The sequence below is a fragment of the Drosophila persimilis genome, unplaced genomic scaffold (genome assembly GCF_003286085.1).
Source record: "Drosophila persimilis strain 14011-0111.01,24,50 unplaced genomic scaffold, DperRS2 tig00000663-arrow-arrow-pilon, whole genome shotgun sequence".
NCBI lineage: Eukaryota > Metazoa > Arthropoda > Insecta > Diptera > Drosophilidae > Drosophila > Drosophila persimilis.
In genome coordinates, this window is record NW_020825331.1 from 1,368,904 (window position 1) to 1,382,782 (window position 13,879).

General features: G+C 47.0%; 2 protein-coding genes across 2 annotated transcripts; both read left to right on the forward strand.

Annotated features, from left to right (window-relative positions):
• The first annotated feature begins 615 nt into the window (after positions 1 to 615).
• Positions 616 to 10,544, forward strand: LOC6599415 (sushi, von Willebrand factor type A, EGF and pentraxin domain-containing protein 1). The gene is made up of 14 exons (XM_026991413.1): positions 616 to 820; positions 5,856 to 6,118; positions 6,191 to 6,665; positions 6,741 to 6,893; positions 6,948 to 7,097; positions 7,186 to 7,362; positions 7,477 to 7,772; positions 7,837 to 8,245; positions 8,316 to 8,495; positions 8,564 to 8,690; positions 8,763 to 8,875; positions 8,934 to 9,287; positions 9,762 to 10,307; positions 10,377 to 10,544. Exons 1-14 carry the CDS (start codon positions 616 to 618, stop codon positions 10,508 to 10,510), a joined length of 3,582 nt encoding a protein of 1,193 aa, XP_026847214.1. The 3' UTR covers positions 10,511 to 10,544.
• Positions 10,545 to 11,103: 559 nt separating this feature from the next.
• On the forward strand, positions 11,104 to 13,854 carry LOC6599414 (actin cytoskeleton-regulatory complex protein pan1). Its single transcript, XM_026991414.1, has 7 exons — positions 11,104 to 11,252; positions 11,326 to 11,429; positions 11,493 to 11,564; positions 11,623 to 12,265; positions 12,334 to 12,925; positions 13,001 to 13,196; positions 13,252 to 13,854. The coding sequence occupies exons 1-7, from the start codon at positions 11,162 to 11,164 to the stop codon at positions 13,798 to 13,800; spliced, it is 2,247 nt and encodes a 748-aa protein (XP_026847215.1). The 5' UTR covers positions 11,104 to 11,161; the 3' UTR covers positions 13,801 to 13,854.
• Positions 13,855 to 13,879: the final 25 nt, after the last annotated feature.

A 13,879-nucleotide genomic window follows, 5' to 3' on the forward strand; every position in this document is an offset into this window, starting at 1 on the left:
GTGTGTGTGTGGCACTGAAGGAAAGCTTGTGATTCGGTTTCGGTGCAAAGACATAGACATAGACAGAGGCGGTGGGGAGGGGCATGGGAGGTGGAGTCAATGACCCACACCTATGATTTTGTGATTTTGTGATTTTCATGATTATCACAATGTAAATTATTATTTGTGCAGTAATATACATTATCATCATCATCATCTTCACCGCCGTACCGAGTACCTACCATAATAATTATGCGGTGGAAAATCCAATGTGAATGCAAAGTGAAAATCTAATGAACGCTGAAGTCGCTGCCCCTCGGGCCTCACGCTATATGTTCACATGGTATGGTGTTGTTCATGCATACACCTAATCTCATATATATGCATAGAGGAGAGAGAGACAGAGAGAGAGATACAGATACGTATCTGTATAAATATATAAATAATCGTCGAGTGTATGCATAAATTAATCGATGCTGACGATGCTACAGCAGCCTCCAAGCTAATCAACGACCAACGGCATCCAACAGCATCAACCCCAAACACACTACCCGTACTACCCGTAACTCCGGCCAAAAAACGCCAGTAAAAACCGCATCGGCCGCAGTAACATTTAAAAACCGCCAACAGCAGTCAATGTTTTGCTGCAACACAGTACCACCACCACCACAGCTGTTCAGATCTTCATCGTCGCCTTCGCCGTCGCCGTCGCCGTCGTCGTTGGGTAGCCGCCGCGAGGTGGACGCTTTCAAAAGAGCCATGACTTTTTCGTATCCAATGTCCCCCATTATGCTGCTGCTGCTTCTGCTGATGATGCTATGCACAGCCGGAAATTGCCAAAGTAAGTTCCACTCCACACTCAGAAATACACAGAAAATATCTACAAAAGTATTCACTAAGTTATTCACAGTTGTATTGACCTTAATCCATCACCACACGATCCGATTCGATCCTCCATACTCCCCCCCCCCCCCCCCCCCCCCCCCCCTCCATCATTCTCCTCATTCTTGCACTCGATTTACCAATTAGCAAGTGTTGAAAGAAATGGGGTCAATCCCCACCTCGAAGAACGATCAGATAAGAGCAGAGAATCAGAGTTTGTTTTTTCTTTCTTTTTTTTTTTGAGGGTAAATGCATAATGCTTCCGTTTAGGTACTTTACGGCTCTGTATTATTCTATATTTTAAGTGGCGTTTGTTTTTTCCATTGAAAAGTTTTGGGTGTTTTGAAGGTGTGCTTACTGAAAAATAATTATTAAATTAAAATCAATAATTTTGTTGATCAATTTAAAAGTAAAATAAATCCGAAATCCGTCGATGCCAGGCAAAAAATAAATGAAATACAAAAAGAAATTATGTTTGAGTATTTGATTTATTTTATTTATTTTGTTTTTGCACTCCCGGTGCCACATGCATGTACATATTTTGTTTTTGCATTCTCGGGAATAATTGTCGGAGAAGTGGGAGAAATGCGTAGAATGGGAGTAGTAGGAGAAATGGGAATAACCTTCATTGGTAACCGAAAAATTCCAAACCCGTTGTATTACAACATTTTATTTACATTCTTTTCAAATACATTTTTAATAAAATATTTCACTAGTTTATTTCGAATTCATTTGGAGCCTTTGAAGAGCATTAAAGACCAAGTTTTTTTTTTTAATGTTAAATGTGCTGCCACAGAATTTATGATTTATTTATGATATCGAGAATATGGTACAGATTACAGGCTTTATAGAACATCAACTTTACAGGGAAATCATCAAAAAAGAATAAACTTTTCTCTGCTCCATGGGATTTATCTCGAAACCCTTGAACATGATAGTTGAGATAAAAGATGTCGAATGTCCATATATGTATGTACATATAAATGAAAGTTGTAAATAAAACAAAAGGGTTTATATTCAAGAAGTTTTGGTTATTATTCCATAAATACCAATCGTAAAAACACTAACAGATGTAAGGGCTCTGCCCCTGATGTCTCACTCGTTTCTCTCTGCAGTAAATTTTTGAAAACAAGTTTCTGAATTCTGAAACCATAAACATTCAAAGACTGGAGACGAATGCCTCGAGCCGGAGAGGGGGCGGGGAGACGCGACGAGACAGAGAACAAGCTGTTGTGGCGGCTCTCCAGTGGAGCAGTGAAAGTTTTCCCCGTTCGGTCAGCGTTTTGTGAGTAAGACTTCTGTTCGAACCATCCATCCACTGGGGGCAGGCACCGCAAATGGTTGGGGCCAGGCCACTTTAGCCGCTTTGGGCACTGCTTTGCTGGCTTTTGCTCTGGGGCTTGTGACATTCTTACTTCACAAGTTTCACAAGTTCATGCCTGGTGCTGTTGCTGTTTGGTGTGTGGTGTGTGGCGGATACGTGATTGAGTTTGAACATTTCACTGGATGTTACGGCCCCCGAGCATTGCGCCCTCCTACGTGCAGCACATCCAAATCCCCGCTCCGTTCGGGTATTTGCTATTGGCGGCCCGATGTTGTCATAACGGCACTCGGTCTGCCGGGCCACCTTTCTATCGCACAAAATTCGATCGCTGCTTACCTGTACCTGTACCTAGCCATCGCCTGACTGTCTGACTGTCTGGTCTGCCCTATTTACCCATATACCTACACAGATCCTCAATCCCATCCATAATTTTGCATTCTGCGATCAATTCGCCGCATACAAATTTGTGCTTTATGGGATTCCGTGGTGTGACACGCCTCCCCCTCCCCCTCCTCCTTCTCCTCCTCGAGGGTGGTGGATAGATGAGTGTGTATCATAAACACCAGTAAAACCGGATGAATGCGATTCGAGGCTCATAACAATAACAGCTTTTTGGCTGTCTTGGCATAAATAACATCATCGTCGCAGCTAGCGCAGTATTTCTTATACCCTTTTAAGGGGTATTCCAGTATTTATCCTTACCGATTTTTTTTTTAGCTTTTATTGCCCTCTACGATTGTTTCAAGTTTCGGGATATTCAATGTTCGGGATATTTTTGTTATCAGTTGTAGAGAGGTTTTTGTGAAACTCATATATATTATGTTCATAGGTTCTATATTTCCTGAAGTGATTTTATATGGGGAAAGTTTTTTCTTTTCTGAATATGAGAGAATGAGAATGAGAGAATAAGATCATTAAATGCATATATCGTAAAGTAATGAGAACAATTTCCCATAATTGTAATGATATTTTAACATATTCCTTCTATATATTTCATTAAAATGAAGGAAAAACTGATGAGTTGAAAAATGAGTTGTTCCTTAAGATAATCTCACCAAATTTCACAGGTAGTACTCTAATATGTTTATGGATAATGCTGCTAAATTTAACTCAAAATTGCCAGGGTATTCCAAAATGTTTGCCTCAGCCCAAGCCAGGGCTTTCTTTGCTGTTGTTTTATTTGTTTGTCAGAGAGAGAGAGATAGAGAGAGAGAGAGGGCGCGAGAAACCTGACGTCAAGCGTCAACAGCTGCAACAGGCAGCAAAACATCGCCCAACCCAAGCCCCTGCCTGTTTCAGTCTCAAGGAACATATGCAAAATTGCCGCGCAGAGAGCGTTGGCTTCCACCAGCTTGTGCGGATCGGATCATAGGCCAAAAGAAAAGGAAAAAGCCAACAAAAGCCACAAAAGCAGTAAAGACACAGACAAAATAAAACGAGGCCACCGGCCACCAACGACAGCGCACAGCCCTGGGGTCTGCTCTACCTTTTAATAGTCATACGGTACTCGTACACACACACACAAATGTACATATCTCTTCTCTCTCGTTTGTGACTCTCCTTGGAGTCTACATTTTGCTCTCCTTAAAAACTGTATTGTCTGTCTGTCGCCTGCTCTCCTTGGAGACTGGCTGTCTGTCTGTCTCTTGTTCTCCTTTGCCCGTGAGCCCGTCCTCCCATCTGTCTGTCCCTTGTTCTCCTTTGCCCGTCCTCCCATCTGTCTGTCCCTTGTTCTCCTTTGCCCGTCCTCCTATCTGTCTGTCTCTTGCTCTCATTGAAGATCTTGTCTTGCATGGAATGCCACCGGTGCTTGGCTCTCTTTGAATAGCGGTTGTTCCTCTCTCTCTCTCTCTCTCTCTCTCCTTGTAGACAGATGGCATTACTACTTCCTGCCCTTTGGCTGGCAGGCAAGCGTGCTTAAACATGTTTTCACATGGGGAGTGTAACCGTTTCCCTTGTGCTTATTTTGCTTATTTATTCTTTTCGTATGTCCGCCACCTAATTGGCTCTTTATTCGTGTTGAGCAGCTAACTATGTAGACTTTTTCCTCTCCACTATACCCGTACTTATGCTTACAAATATTTATGGATGGATACAATGTACAATTGTGAGAAAGTTGTATTCTTGAAATTGTGCAAAATCTGCATAGTCGACGCGGCCTATGCATATTTATGATGGGAACAAAAGGCTTTAAACATATTATAAACTCAAATTGTTCGTTTAGAGACTGGGAACTTCATTTGGCGATGGGAAATGCGAGGGTCAAAAGGTGAAAGATAACGAAAAAAAACCCAACAAAAACAAAAAAACATAGCGCCCACGCCAGAGCCAGGTCTTGGCGTCAGGCGACTATATAAGGCATTGCTGGTCAGCTCAGCCCCCACCCAAGCTCTGATCTGACATTTCAACTGGTTTCTCAAATTGGCCAACGTGTTCTAAATCATTTTTTTTTTTTTATTGTATTTTATTACTAGGTACGAGTACGAGCGAGACAGAGAAACCTGAGAGTCCCACTTGTTACTTACTTTAATCGCAGATCTTGGGTATTCTCGTACTCGTTTATGCATTTATTTTTTGCACAATGACTTGGGTCATATGACACTCGGTTCTGGCCTTCTCTCTGGGGTGCACAAAATTTCGGCTCGACTTACATTTGCATAATTGCCCCCAACTAAAGTATTAAATGAATGGCTGTCCATTGTGCAATATGTTTGTAATTATTAGTAAGCTCTATTTTGATGGCATGTTTAATTATCCTGAATCATAGTTTCCGCAGTTGTGGTTTTTTACTCCCCTTTTTTGTGCCTTTTCAAAGTTGTATCCGTATCCCACTTCCTTGCACTGGGTTCTGGCTCTTCTGCTTCTTCCCGTACAGGTTTTGCTGCAAGGTCACGGAGAAGTTTCACTTTTTTTTCGCTTTTGGGGACCACAGACCACACTTTACGAATATCATTCCAGCCTATGATTCATACATCTATTTCTAAACATTTATTCATACAAAGCCAAACATGGTTCAATAATTCATTTTACTCTACTTACCGCTTGAATTTGCTTGTAGTACAGCTGCGGTCTATAAAATAGTTCACTTTCTTGGTAGTAGTCCCTGAGCCTCATAAGCCTCGATTGCTAGCCAAATTTGTACAATTCTAACGTTTTAGTACCTTCCTTCGATGCTTTTCTCATAAAAGCCGGACATCATTTTGTTCGCTGAAGCATTTTCTGGGGACTCCTTTCACAAATATTTTAAACAACATTTTTTCAATATTTCGTGTATTTATTTCAGAATAAAATCAATTTCCATAGAAAAATACTTAATTGAAAAATTAATTTTTGTTAGACAAAAAAAATATTATGTATTATATATTATTATTATTATATATTATATAATATTATATTATTATATATTTTATAATATTATAGATTATATTTTATTTTGATCATATTTTGAAGTATTCTTTTGCGATTCCTAATTCTGATAATATTAATTATTATCTTGTAGAAAACCCGCTGTTATATTGGCCGCCACTGTACATACCTCTGGCCATATACGTATAGACTAGTGTATATCGTAATTAGACTTTGCATGTGCATGGGCGTGGAACTGCTCAAATGGTTCCGATGGTGGCAACGATCTCAAGATTTTTTTGTGTGTTTCTGTTTCTGCTTCCAGTTTGTGGTCCCCCGGCGGTGCCGCTGAATGCCAAAGTGCGAACCGTTGCCGGCGAGACCGGAATATCGGAGGCGCACTACGAATGCGATGCGGGGTACGAGCTGTTCGGATCTCCATCGATAAAGTGCGATGCGCGGAGCGGCTGGGACCGAGAGCTGCCGTTCTGTGGTGTGAATGTGGCATACCGCAAGCCGGTCAATCAGAGCTCCTATACGCGCAGCGGTCCCGCGAGCTATGCCAACGATGGCAAGCCAGGGAACAAGGTGAGGGGATTGGATCCTTGCTTTTCTTCTATACGGATTGTGTCAATGGTTGCTCAATGTTGTCCCTTTCAGAATCCCGATGGCCAGGAGTGCTCGGAGACACAGAAGGAGCCGTCGCCCTGGTGGCGCGTAGATCTCCTCACACCGCAGGCGGTTCACGTGGTGCGGATAACGACGCGCGGCTGCTGTGGCCACCAGCCGTTGCAGGATCTCGAGATTCGAGTGGGCAATAGCAGTGCGGATCTGCAGCGGAATCCGCTCTGCGCCTGGTATCCGGGCACCCTCGACGAGGGCGTGGTCAAGACATTCACCTGCGCCCGTCCGCTGGTGGGCCAGTATGTGGCCATCCAGCTGGTTGGCGTCGAGGGCAGCCTCAGTCTCTGCGAGGTGGAGACGTTCACCAACGACGAGTTCTCCATGGACCGCTGCCTCAGTCCCAAGCTCGGGGTGGACACCGTGGTGACGACATTCTCGAAAACCTGCTACGACTTTCATATCACCAAAGGAGAAAGCTTCGATAAGGCACAAGCCATTTGCCAGCAGACTGGTGAGTGGCGGTGCTCTGACTGTGGGCAGCAGCAACAATAAACGGGCGGCTAATTGTCTTCCTCTATCCGAACAGGCGGCGATTTGGTACACGACTTTCGGGGCGCCACCAGCGCATACATTCTGTCCGAGCTGGAACGCCGCAAGACCGAGCTGAAGCCGCAGCTTGTCTGGATCGGGGCTCAAAAAGAGCCGGGCATCACCTCCCGCACCTGGAAGTGGGTGAATGGTATGTCCTGTCCTCCAGCATGCATATTGTGTTAAATGTTTAATGCTCTTTCAGGCGAAGTTGTACTGAAACCCACTTGGGGCAAGGATCAGCCCAACAACTACAATGGCGAGCAGAACTGTGTGGTACTGGATGGCGGACGCAATTGGCTGTGGAACGATGTGGGCTGCAATCTGGACTATCTGCATTTCATCTGCCAGCACAGTAGGTCCCACAGAAGAGAGAGAGAGCCAGTGCCAGTGCCAGTGTCACGGATGTTCAACCTTCCTTGGTGTTATTTCTTATTTTGCAGCACCATTGTCTTGCGGCTCGCCGGATGCCCAGCAGAACACCACTGTCATGGGCAAGAAGTTCACTTTGGGCGAGAAAATTCAATACGATTGCCCCAAGGGTCATTCGCTGCTCGGTCAGGCGGAACGAGACTGCCGCCTCGATGGCACATGGAGTGGCTCGGCGCCAACCTGCAAATGTAAGCGATACGACGAGTCGATGAGTCGGTGTGGATGTGGGAAGATAGAAACCCAGAGCAGGGTTTTTGCTTTTCTTACGGGCCTATTGATACAACTATACTCCCCCTTAACAGATGTTGATTGTGGCAGCTTGCCGGAGCTTAAGTTCGGCTCCATACACCTCTCAGAAGAGCGCACCAGCTTCGGTGTGGTGGCCACATACAGCTGCCACGAGAACTACACGCTGATTGGCAACGAGAATCGCACCTGTGAGGTGGATGGCTGGAGCGGCAAGCAGCCAGAGTGCTTGGTGGACTGGTGTCCGGATCCACAGCGCATTACAGGGGGAAATGTACGCTTCAGCGATAAGAGGGCCGGCTCCACGGCCACCTATACGTGCGAGCCGGGCTATGTGCTCGTTGGCGAAGCAGTAAGTGTCGACAAGAGGACAAAGCCAGATGGATCAGCTTTTAATTTATTTTAATACTTTTCAGATTATTTCCTGCGGCCTGGGCGGCGAGTGGTCCAGCAAGACGCCCTCCTGCCGATTCGTTGACTGTGGAGCTCCGGCGCGACCCGATCGCGGGATATCCATACTCCTCAACGGCACCACCACTGTCGATTCGGTGGTAAAGTACGAATGCGACGAGGACCACTGGCTGGATGGGCCGACAGAGCTCTACTGCACCAGGGATGGCAAGTGGTCGGGCGAGGCGCCCGTCTGTGAGTTGGTCACCTGCGAGACGCCCCAGGTGCCAGCTGGTTCCTTTGTCATTGGCTACGACTACAATGTGCACTCGAAGATCCAATACAACTGCGATCCCGGGCACATAATGCACGGCAATCCAGTGCTGGAGTGTCTGGACAGCGGAGAGTGGAGTTCCGATGCCCCCGACTGTGAATGTGAGTCCCCCCAGAAGCCACAAACCATACACCTTTCCCAATATAATTCGGAAATTTTGCTTCTTTCCAGACATCGATTGTGGCCAGATATTGCCTATTCCATATGGAAGTCACAAGTATGTGACCAACACCACGTACGTGGGCTCCGAGGTGGTCTTCAGCTGCTCCCAGTCGCATAAGCTTAGCGGAGTGGTGAAGCGTCATTGTCTGGAATCGGCCGTCTGGAGTGACGTCTCCCCCAAATGCGAGGGTAAGTGACAACAACTAAATATCTCTGGATCAATCTGTAATTGAAATATATGTATCTCTATTCCTTAGAGATACGCTGCACTGAGCCGAGATTGGCCACTCATAGCCTGCTGTCAGTCACAGGAAACGATCGCATGTACGGACGGACACTCATACGCACCGCAGACTCCACACAGAACACGGCCCAGACCTACAAGTATATGGCGGGGGGGGGAATACTTTTTATTTCCTAGAAAATGCAACACAATCAAATTTCGATATTTTTTAGAATTGGTGCCCTGGCGAAATATCGCTGCGAGCGGGGCTATAAAATGGTGGGCGAGGCTTTGGCCACCTGCACGGACAGCGGCCAATGGAGCGGCATCATTCCGGACTGTGTCTGTGAGTGAAAAAATGTATTCATGGTATCTATATATTATTTAACGCTTGCCACTTTCAGATGTTGAGTGCGGTGCACCCGAGAATATAACCAATGGAAAGGTTACCCTGGCCACAAACGCCACCTACTATGGAGCCGCCGTGCTCTACGAATGCAATGTGAACTTTAAGCTGAATGGTGTCTCCCGGCGACTGTGCACAGAGCATGGCAACTGGAGCCACGAGGCACCCGAATGTGTGGAGGTTGTCTGCGACATGCCGAATATCAATGAGAATCTAATTGTTGAGGCTGGAACTCGAGCCGTGGGCTCTGTGGCCACCTTCAAGTGCCTCAAGGGACGCACCATGATTGGCAATGATACGCGCATCTGCCAAAAGAACGGCAAATGGGCGGGCAAGAGTCCCACCTGTAGGCGTAAGTATTTTTATTGGTCACTTCCATAATATATGGCAATCAAAGATTACAGGGGTACAATTTTTAGATGCGGGGAAAAAACAAATAGAATCATAGCGATTGATCGTGTGTACCAGATTGTTGAATCTGTATCACATCGGATCATTTTTATAGCCAGAATGAAGAAAACTATTTTTCTCGTCCTCGTACAGTGGCGCCCTCTAGCGCAGTGAGCGGATGGTGCTACGTAGGTGTGAAGAATGATCGAGAGAGGGAGAAAGGGAGAGAGAAAGACATGTCAAATAATGTGCTTTATGGAAATAGCTAGAATATTTGTCTAGATCTTAAGAATAAATATATAATGAGTGCATATTCTGCATTCCAATCCAATTTCCAACCAATTTCTCAAGCTTTTGTGGACTATATTTGATATATGTATAATTGATAATTTGATAATTGATATAATTGATGATATTTGCCTTTACTTTTTTACAGCCGTCGACTGTGGACGACCACTCGCCATCGAGAACGGGCGTGTGATTGTGGTAAACGACTCCACGCTATATGGCGGCTCGGCCGAGTATCACTGCATTCCCAATTACAATCGCATTGGACAGTATCTGCGCAAATGTACCGAGGATGGGGCCTGGAGCGGCAAACAGCCGCACTGTGAACTGGCCGCCGTGGAGGGTCCAGAGACCTCGGAGCTGGGCACTGGCGTGGGCATTGGAGCCACAATCATAGTCGCTTTGCTGGTGGTCTTTGGTTTGATTTTCCTGTACCGAAACAAGGCGCGACCCGTGAAGAATACGGAGAATGTGCAGGCGGCCGAGACGAAAGACGAGCGCAATGCTGCCGTCATGTCGTACTCGACACTGGAGGCCAACAATCGCATGCACATGGACAACAATCCATCGGCGGCCACCTTCAACACATTCCAAGGCGGTGTGGGGCGCAATAATACAGGCGGTGGTGGTGGTGGTGGTGTTGGTGGGGCGGCCGGAGCCGCAAATGGCGAAAGACTGACCAACAATCGCTCAGGTAAGTGAATGTAGTGAATCCATACATGTATAATCTATCTGATAATCTAATGATCTAATCTTCCCACAGAGAACATTTACGATCAAATACCAAATGAGCAGTTCTATGATGCTCCCTACGAGATGCGAAGCAATGACGAGGTATACGAACCAGAGCCTGTGGCCAGCAATGTGATCACCATCAATGGCATCTCTGTGAGATAAGGCGGGATGGGATACATCGAAGAACGATCGACAAGAGGACTAACCTTTAGTTTTGTGTTAATACCTGTATATAGTAATTGTTTAAGAAGAGGTCTTGATCGCTTTTGTATGTACTGTATACTACCCGTACCATACCATATCATACCATACCATACCATACCATACCATAGTTATATATACTATATACGATATATATATTATCTATAAAAAACAACTGTTGAATATGAACTTTTGTAGAGTGACGCTCTGCACACACCCTATACTCGTATATAATCGGATTGTATTTTTTTGTGCGTGTGTGTTTCTTAAATTATTTTAACTATTTTAGTATGTTACAACAGAGTGTACAATGTTTTGTTATATGTGTGTAAAAAGCGTTTAATATTAATGGAAAACAATAATTAAAGCAAATGTGTGGTTAACTAATTTATTACGATTACAATCCAACCCAACCCAACCCCGTCTCTGTTTTTGTTTCTGTTTCTGAGCAACAGTTTTGTTTGATCAATAACTCAAATTTAAACAGAACAAATCTTAAAATTATTTTGGGCACTATGATTTAGTACTATTCGGACAATATTGGGCCACATATTTTATAAATTTTACTACACCTTTTGGATTTTAGGCTGTGGCTGGTGCAGATGCTAGAGCATGGCCAAGAAGGGAGGAGTGCAACAGTTGCAAGCGGATCTGCAGAACAATGAGGATTTTGAAAAGTTCCTGGAACGTCCCGGCCTTTTGGGTATCTATCTTGTCCGCCACTACCGCCTTCCCTCCGCCAAATAATGTTGCCCTGCCCTGCCCTCTGTCCGCAGTGCTCGACGTGTATTCTGAGTGGTGTGGCCCCTGTCTGGGCATGGTGGGCGGCCTGCGCAAGATCAAGCTGGAGATGGGTGGCGACAATCTGCAGTTGGCCATTGTAGGTAGTGCCTCTTAATGGTCGACCTTTACTAATAATCCATCCTTAATGGCGTCCTGGCAGTGTAAATCGGATTCCATTACGGCCCTGAAGCGTTTCAACAAGAAGAGCGAACCCACATGGCTATTTGTAACCGTAAGTTAGGGCGATTCCAGCTTCAGAAAGGGTAATTCTTAACAGGGATTGCTTTCAGGGTGGCAGGGCAGTGAACATCATGTTTGGCACGGATGTGCCCAAGCTGATGTCCCTGCTCGGCAAAGAACTGGAAAAGACCATGCAAAAGGCACCTCGGCTTGTCACCTATGGCATCGACGAGCTGCAGCCCATCGAAGTGGAGCAACTACGCGTCAAAAACGAGTCCACGCAGCTTGTGGAGCGCATTGAGCGCGAGGCCAAGGAGAAGAAGCAATTGGATTACCTCACCTATGTGACGGACACCATTCTCGAGAATATACCGGACATTGGGGTCACAGTCTTTGGGCCGCAAGTCAATCGTGATATGTTCAAGAAGCTGCAAGAGCCCGCCGAGCCACTCAAAATGCAGTGCAAGGACCGAAAGGTCATCCAAGTGTCGGCCGAACAGTTCGATATTGTGAACTTTGCCTGCAAGAATCCACTGCCGCACGATGTCATCGAGCAGTTGGATGGCAAGGAGCTGCTGATGTGCTTCTGGAAGATCGATGAAACCATCGGCTCGGTGCCCAATGTCCTGGCGGCGTATGCCCACGAGCTGACCAAAGAGCGGGTGGCGCCACCCAACGAAGAATTCGATGAGGAGCATGTCATTCCCCCCATTATATCGCCCATGAAGATCAAGGTCGAGGTGGAACTGGAAGGTAACATCGGCCGCGCGTTGGCGGTTGCTGCATAACTAACCGACAATTCTCCTGACTCTTCTCCGCAGAGGGCGAAGAATGGGTCGAGGAGATAAGCTCCGAAGAGGATGCCAAGAAGTACGCGGCCAAGCCAAAGGCCAAGTCCATCATCAATTTCGCAGAGGATGCCGTGGCAGTCGACGACGAGGGCGACGATCTGGATGGCGAAGAGGAAGGCAGCGAGGAGGATCTTCCCGAGCTGGATATCAGGCAATCCATGGCCAATTTGGGTATAGACTTGGACCTGGATCTGGATCTGGACGACAGTGGCGAAGAGGAGGAGGAGTTCGTCGAGGAGGTGATTGCCAAGCCACTGATTCGCACCAGAACGGTGAAAATGCCACCGGTGTGGGTGCCCAACAATAGGCGAACGCATGCCGCGCTCGTTTATATGTTCTTCCGGAGCCAGACGAGCGGCTTCTTGCCGCCAGATCCCAAGCCGGAACCGCCCCATGTCATCATGGCCTTCGATGCTTCCAAGCGGCGGGATATTCTGAATGTGGTGGATCGCCACAAGTCGGAGGTGCCTGCCTATGGCTTCTTCACCTCCGATGATCCGGATGAGACCAGGCTGCTGGCCACCTCAACAGATCGTTACGATAACAGCGACGAAATATCTCCGTAAGTACACGGGGACATCCCGCCTTTTATGCCTTTCCGGAACTTCCTGCCATCATTCTTTCATTTGTTTTGCAGGAACGACAAGATCGTGCTGAAGGTCACCAAGGTGCAGTCGAACATGATGCTCTCGCTGGTGTCGTATGGACCCAGCTATGTCAGTCCCAATGTCACTGCCGGGCGGGAGGAGGGCCTCAAGTTCTTCTCGGAGAACTATAAGCAGCAAGCGGATGTACCAGAAAAAGAAGACGATGACAAGAAGAAGAAACGAAAGGTATTATTTTGGCTAACAAATATTCTGCGTTTCCCTCTTACGTTCCTTTCTTCAGGGCAAGAAGACTGAAGAAGATCAAGTCCGGGAGTCGCGTGATGTACCAGAGCCACCTCCAGCTAAGGCAGCGCCGCCCAAGGAAGAAGCACCACCACCACCACCACCCGAAGGCCCCGAAGGAGAAGCAGCACCAGGCGAAGCACCCACAGGCGAAGCACCCACAGGCGAAGCACCCACAGGCGAAGCACCCACAGGCGAAGCACCCACAGGCGAGACCGCAGCTCCGGCCGAGGGAGAGGCGGCTGCACCGCCAGCCGAGGGTGAGTCGGCTCCGGCTCCAGCTCCGGCAGAGGGCGAGGCCGTTGCTGCACCGGCGGAAGGGGCAGCACCTGCTGAAGCTGCGCCAGCATCGGAAGCACCACAAGAAGCCCCCCCACCAGCGCCGGAAGCGGCCCCAGAGGCACCCAAAGAAGAAGCACCATCGGCCCCGGAACCAGCACCTGAGGCGGCACCCGCACCAGAGGCCGTACCCGAGCCAGCTCCAGAGCCAGCTCCTGAGCCAACTGCAGAGCCCGAGGCGCCTGCAGAAGTTGCTGCAGCTGAATAACAAATTGTTGTTAAACTTAAATTCTCTGTATTAAAATTATCTGATCTCATAAAAGTTCTACCATTTGAGCTGATAACGT

Excerpts from the sequence above, each read along its gene's own strand:
- LOC6599415 (XM_026991413.1), top strand. The coding sequence starts at position 616 with ATGTTTTGCTGCAACACAGTACCACCACCACCACAGCTGTTCAGATCT. Across the intron at positions 6,894-6,947 it reads CACCTGGAAGTGGGTGAATG|GCGAAGTTGTACTGAAACCC; the intron begins GTATGTCCTGTC and ends ATGCTCTTTCAG. Across the intron at positions 9,288-9,761 it reads CAAGAGTCCCACCTGTAGGC|CCGTCGACTGTGGACGACCA; the intron begins GTAAGTATTTTT and ends ACTTTTTTACAG.
- LOC6599414 (XM_026991414.1), top strand. The coding sequence starts at position 11,162 with ATGGCCAAGAAGGGAGGAGTGCAACAGTTGCAAGCGGATCTGCAGAAC. Across the intron at positions 12,266-12,333 it reads GGTCGAGGTGGAACTGGAAG|AGGGCGAAGAATGGGTCGAG; the intron begins GTAACATCGGCC and ends TCTTCTCCGCAG. Across the intron at positions 13,197-13,251 it reads ACAAGAAGAAGAAACGAAAG|GGCAAGAAGACTGAAGAAGA; the intron begins GTATTATTTTGG and ends TCCTTTCTTCAG.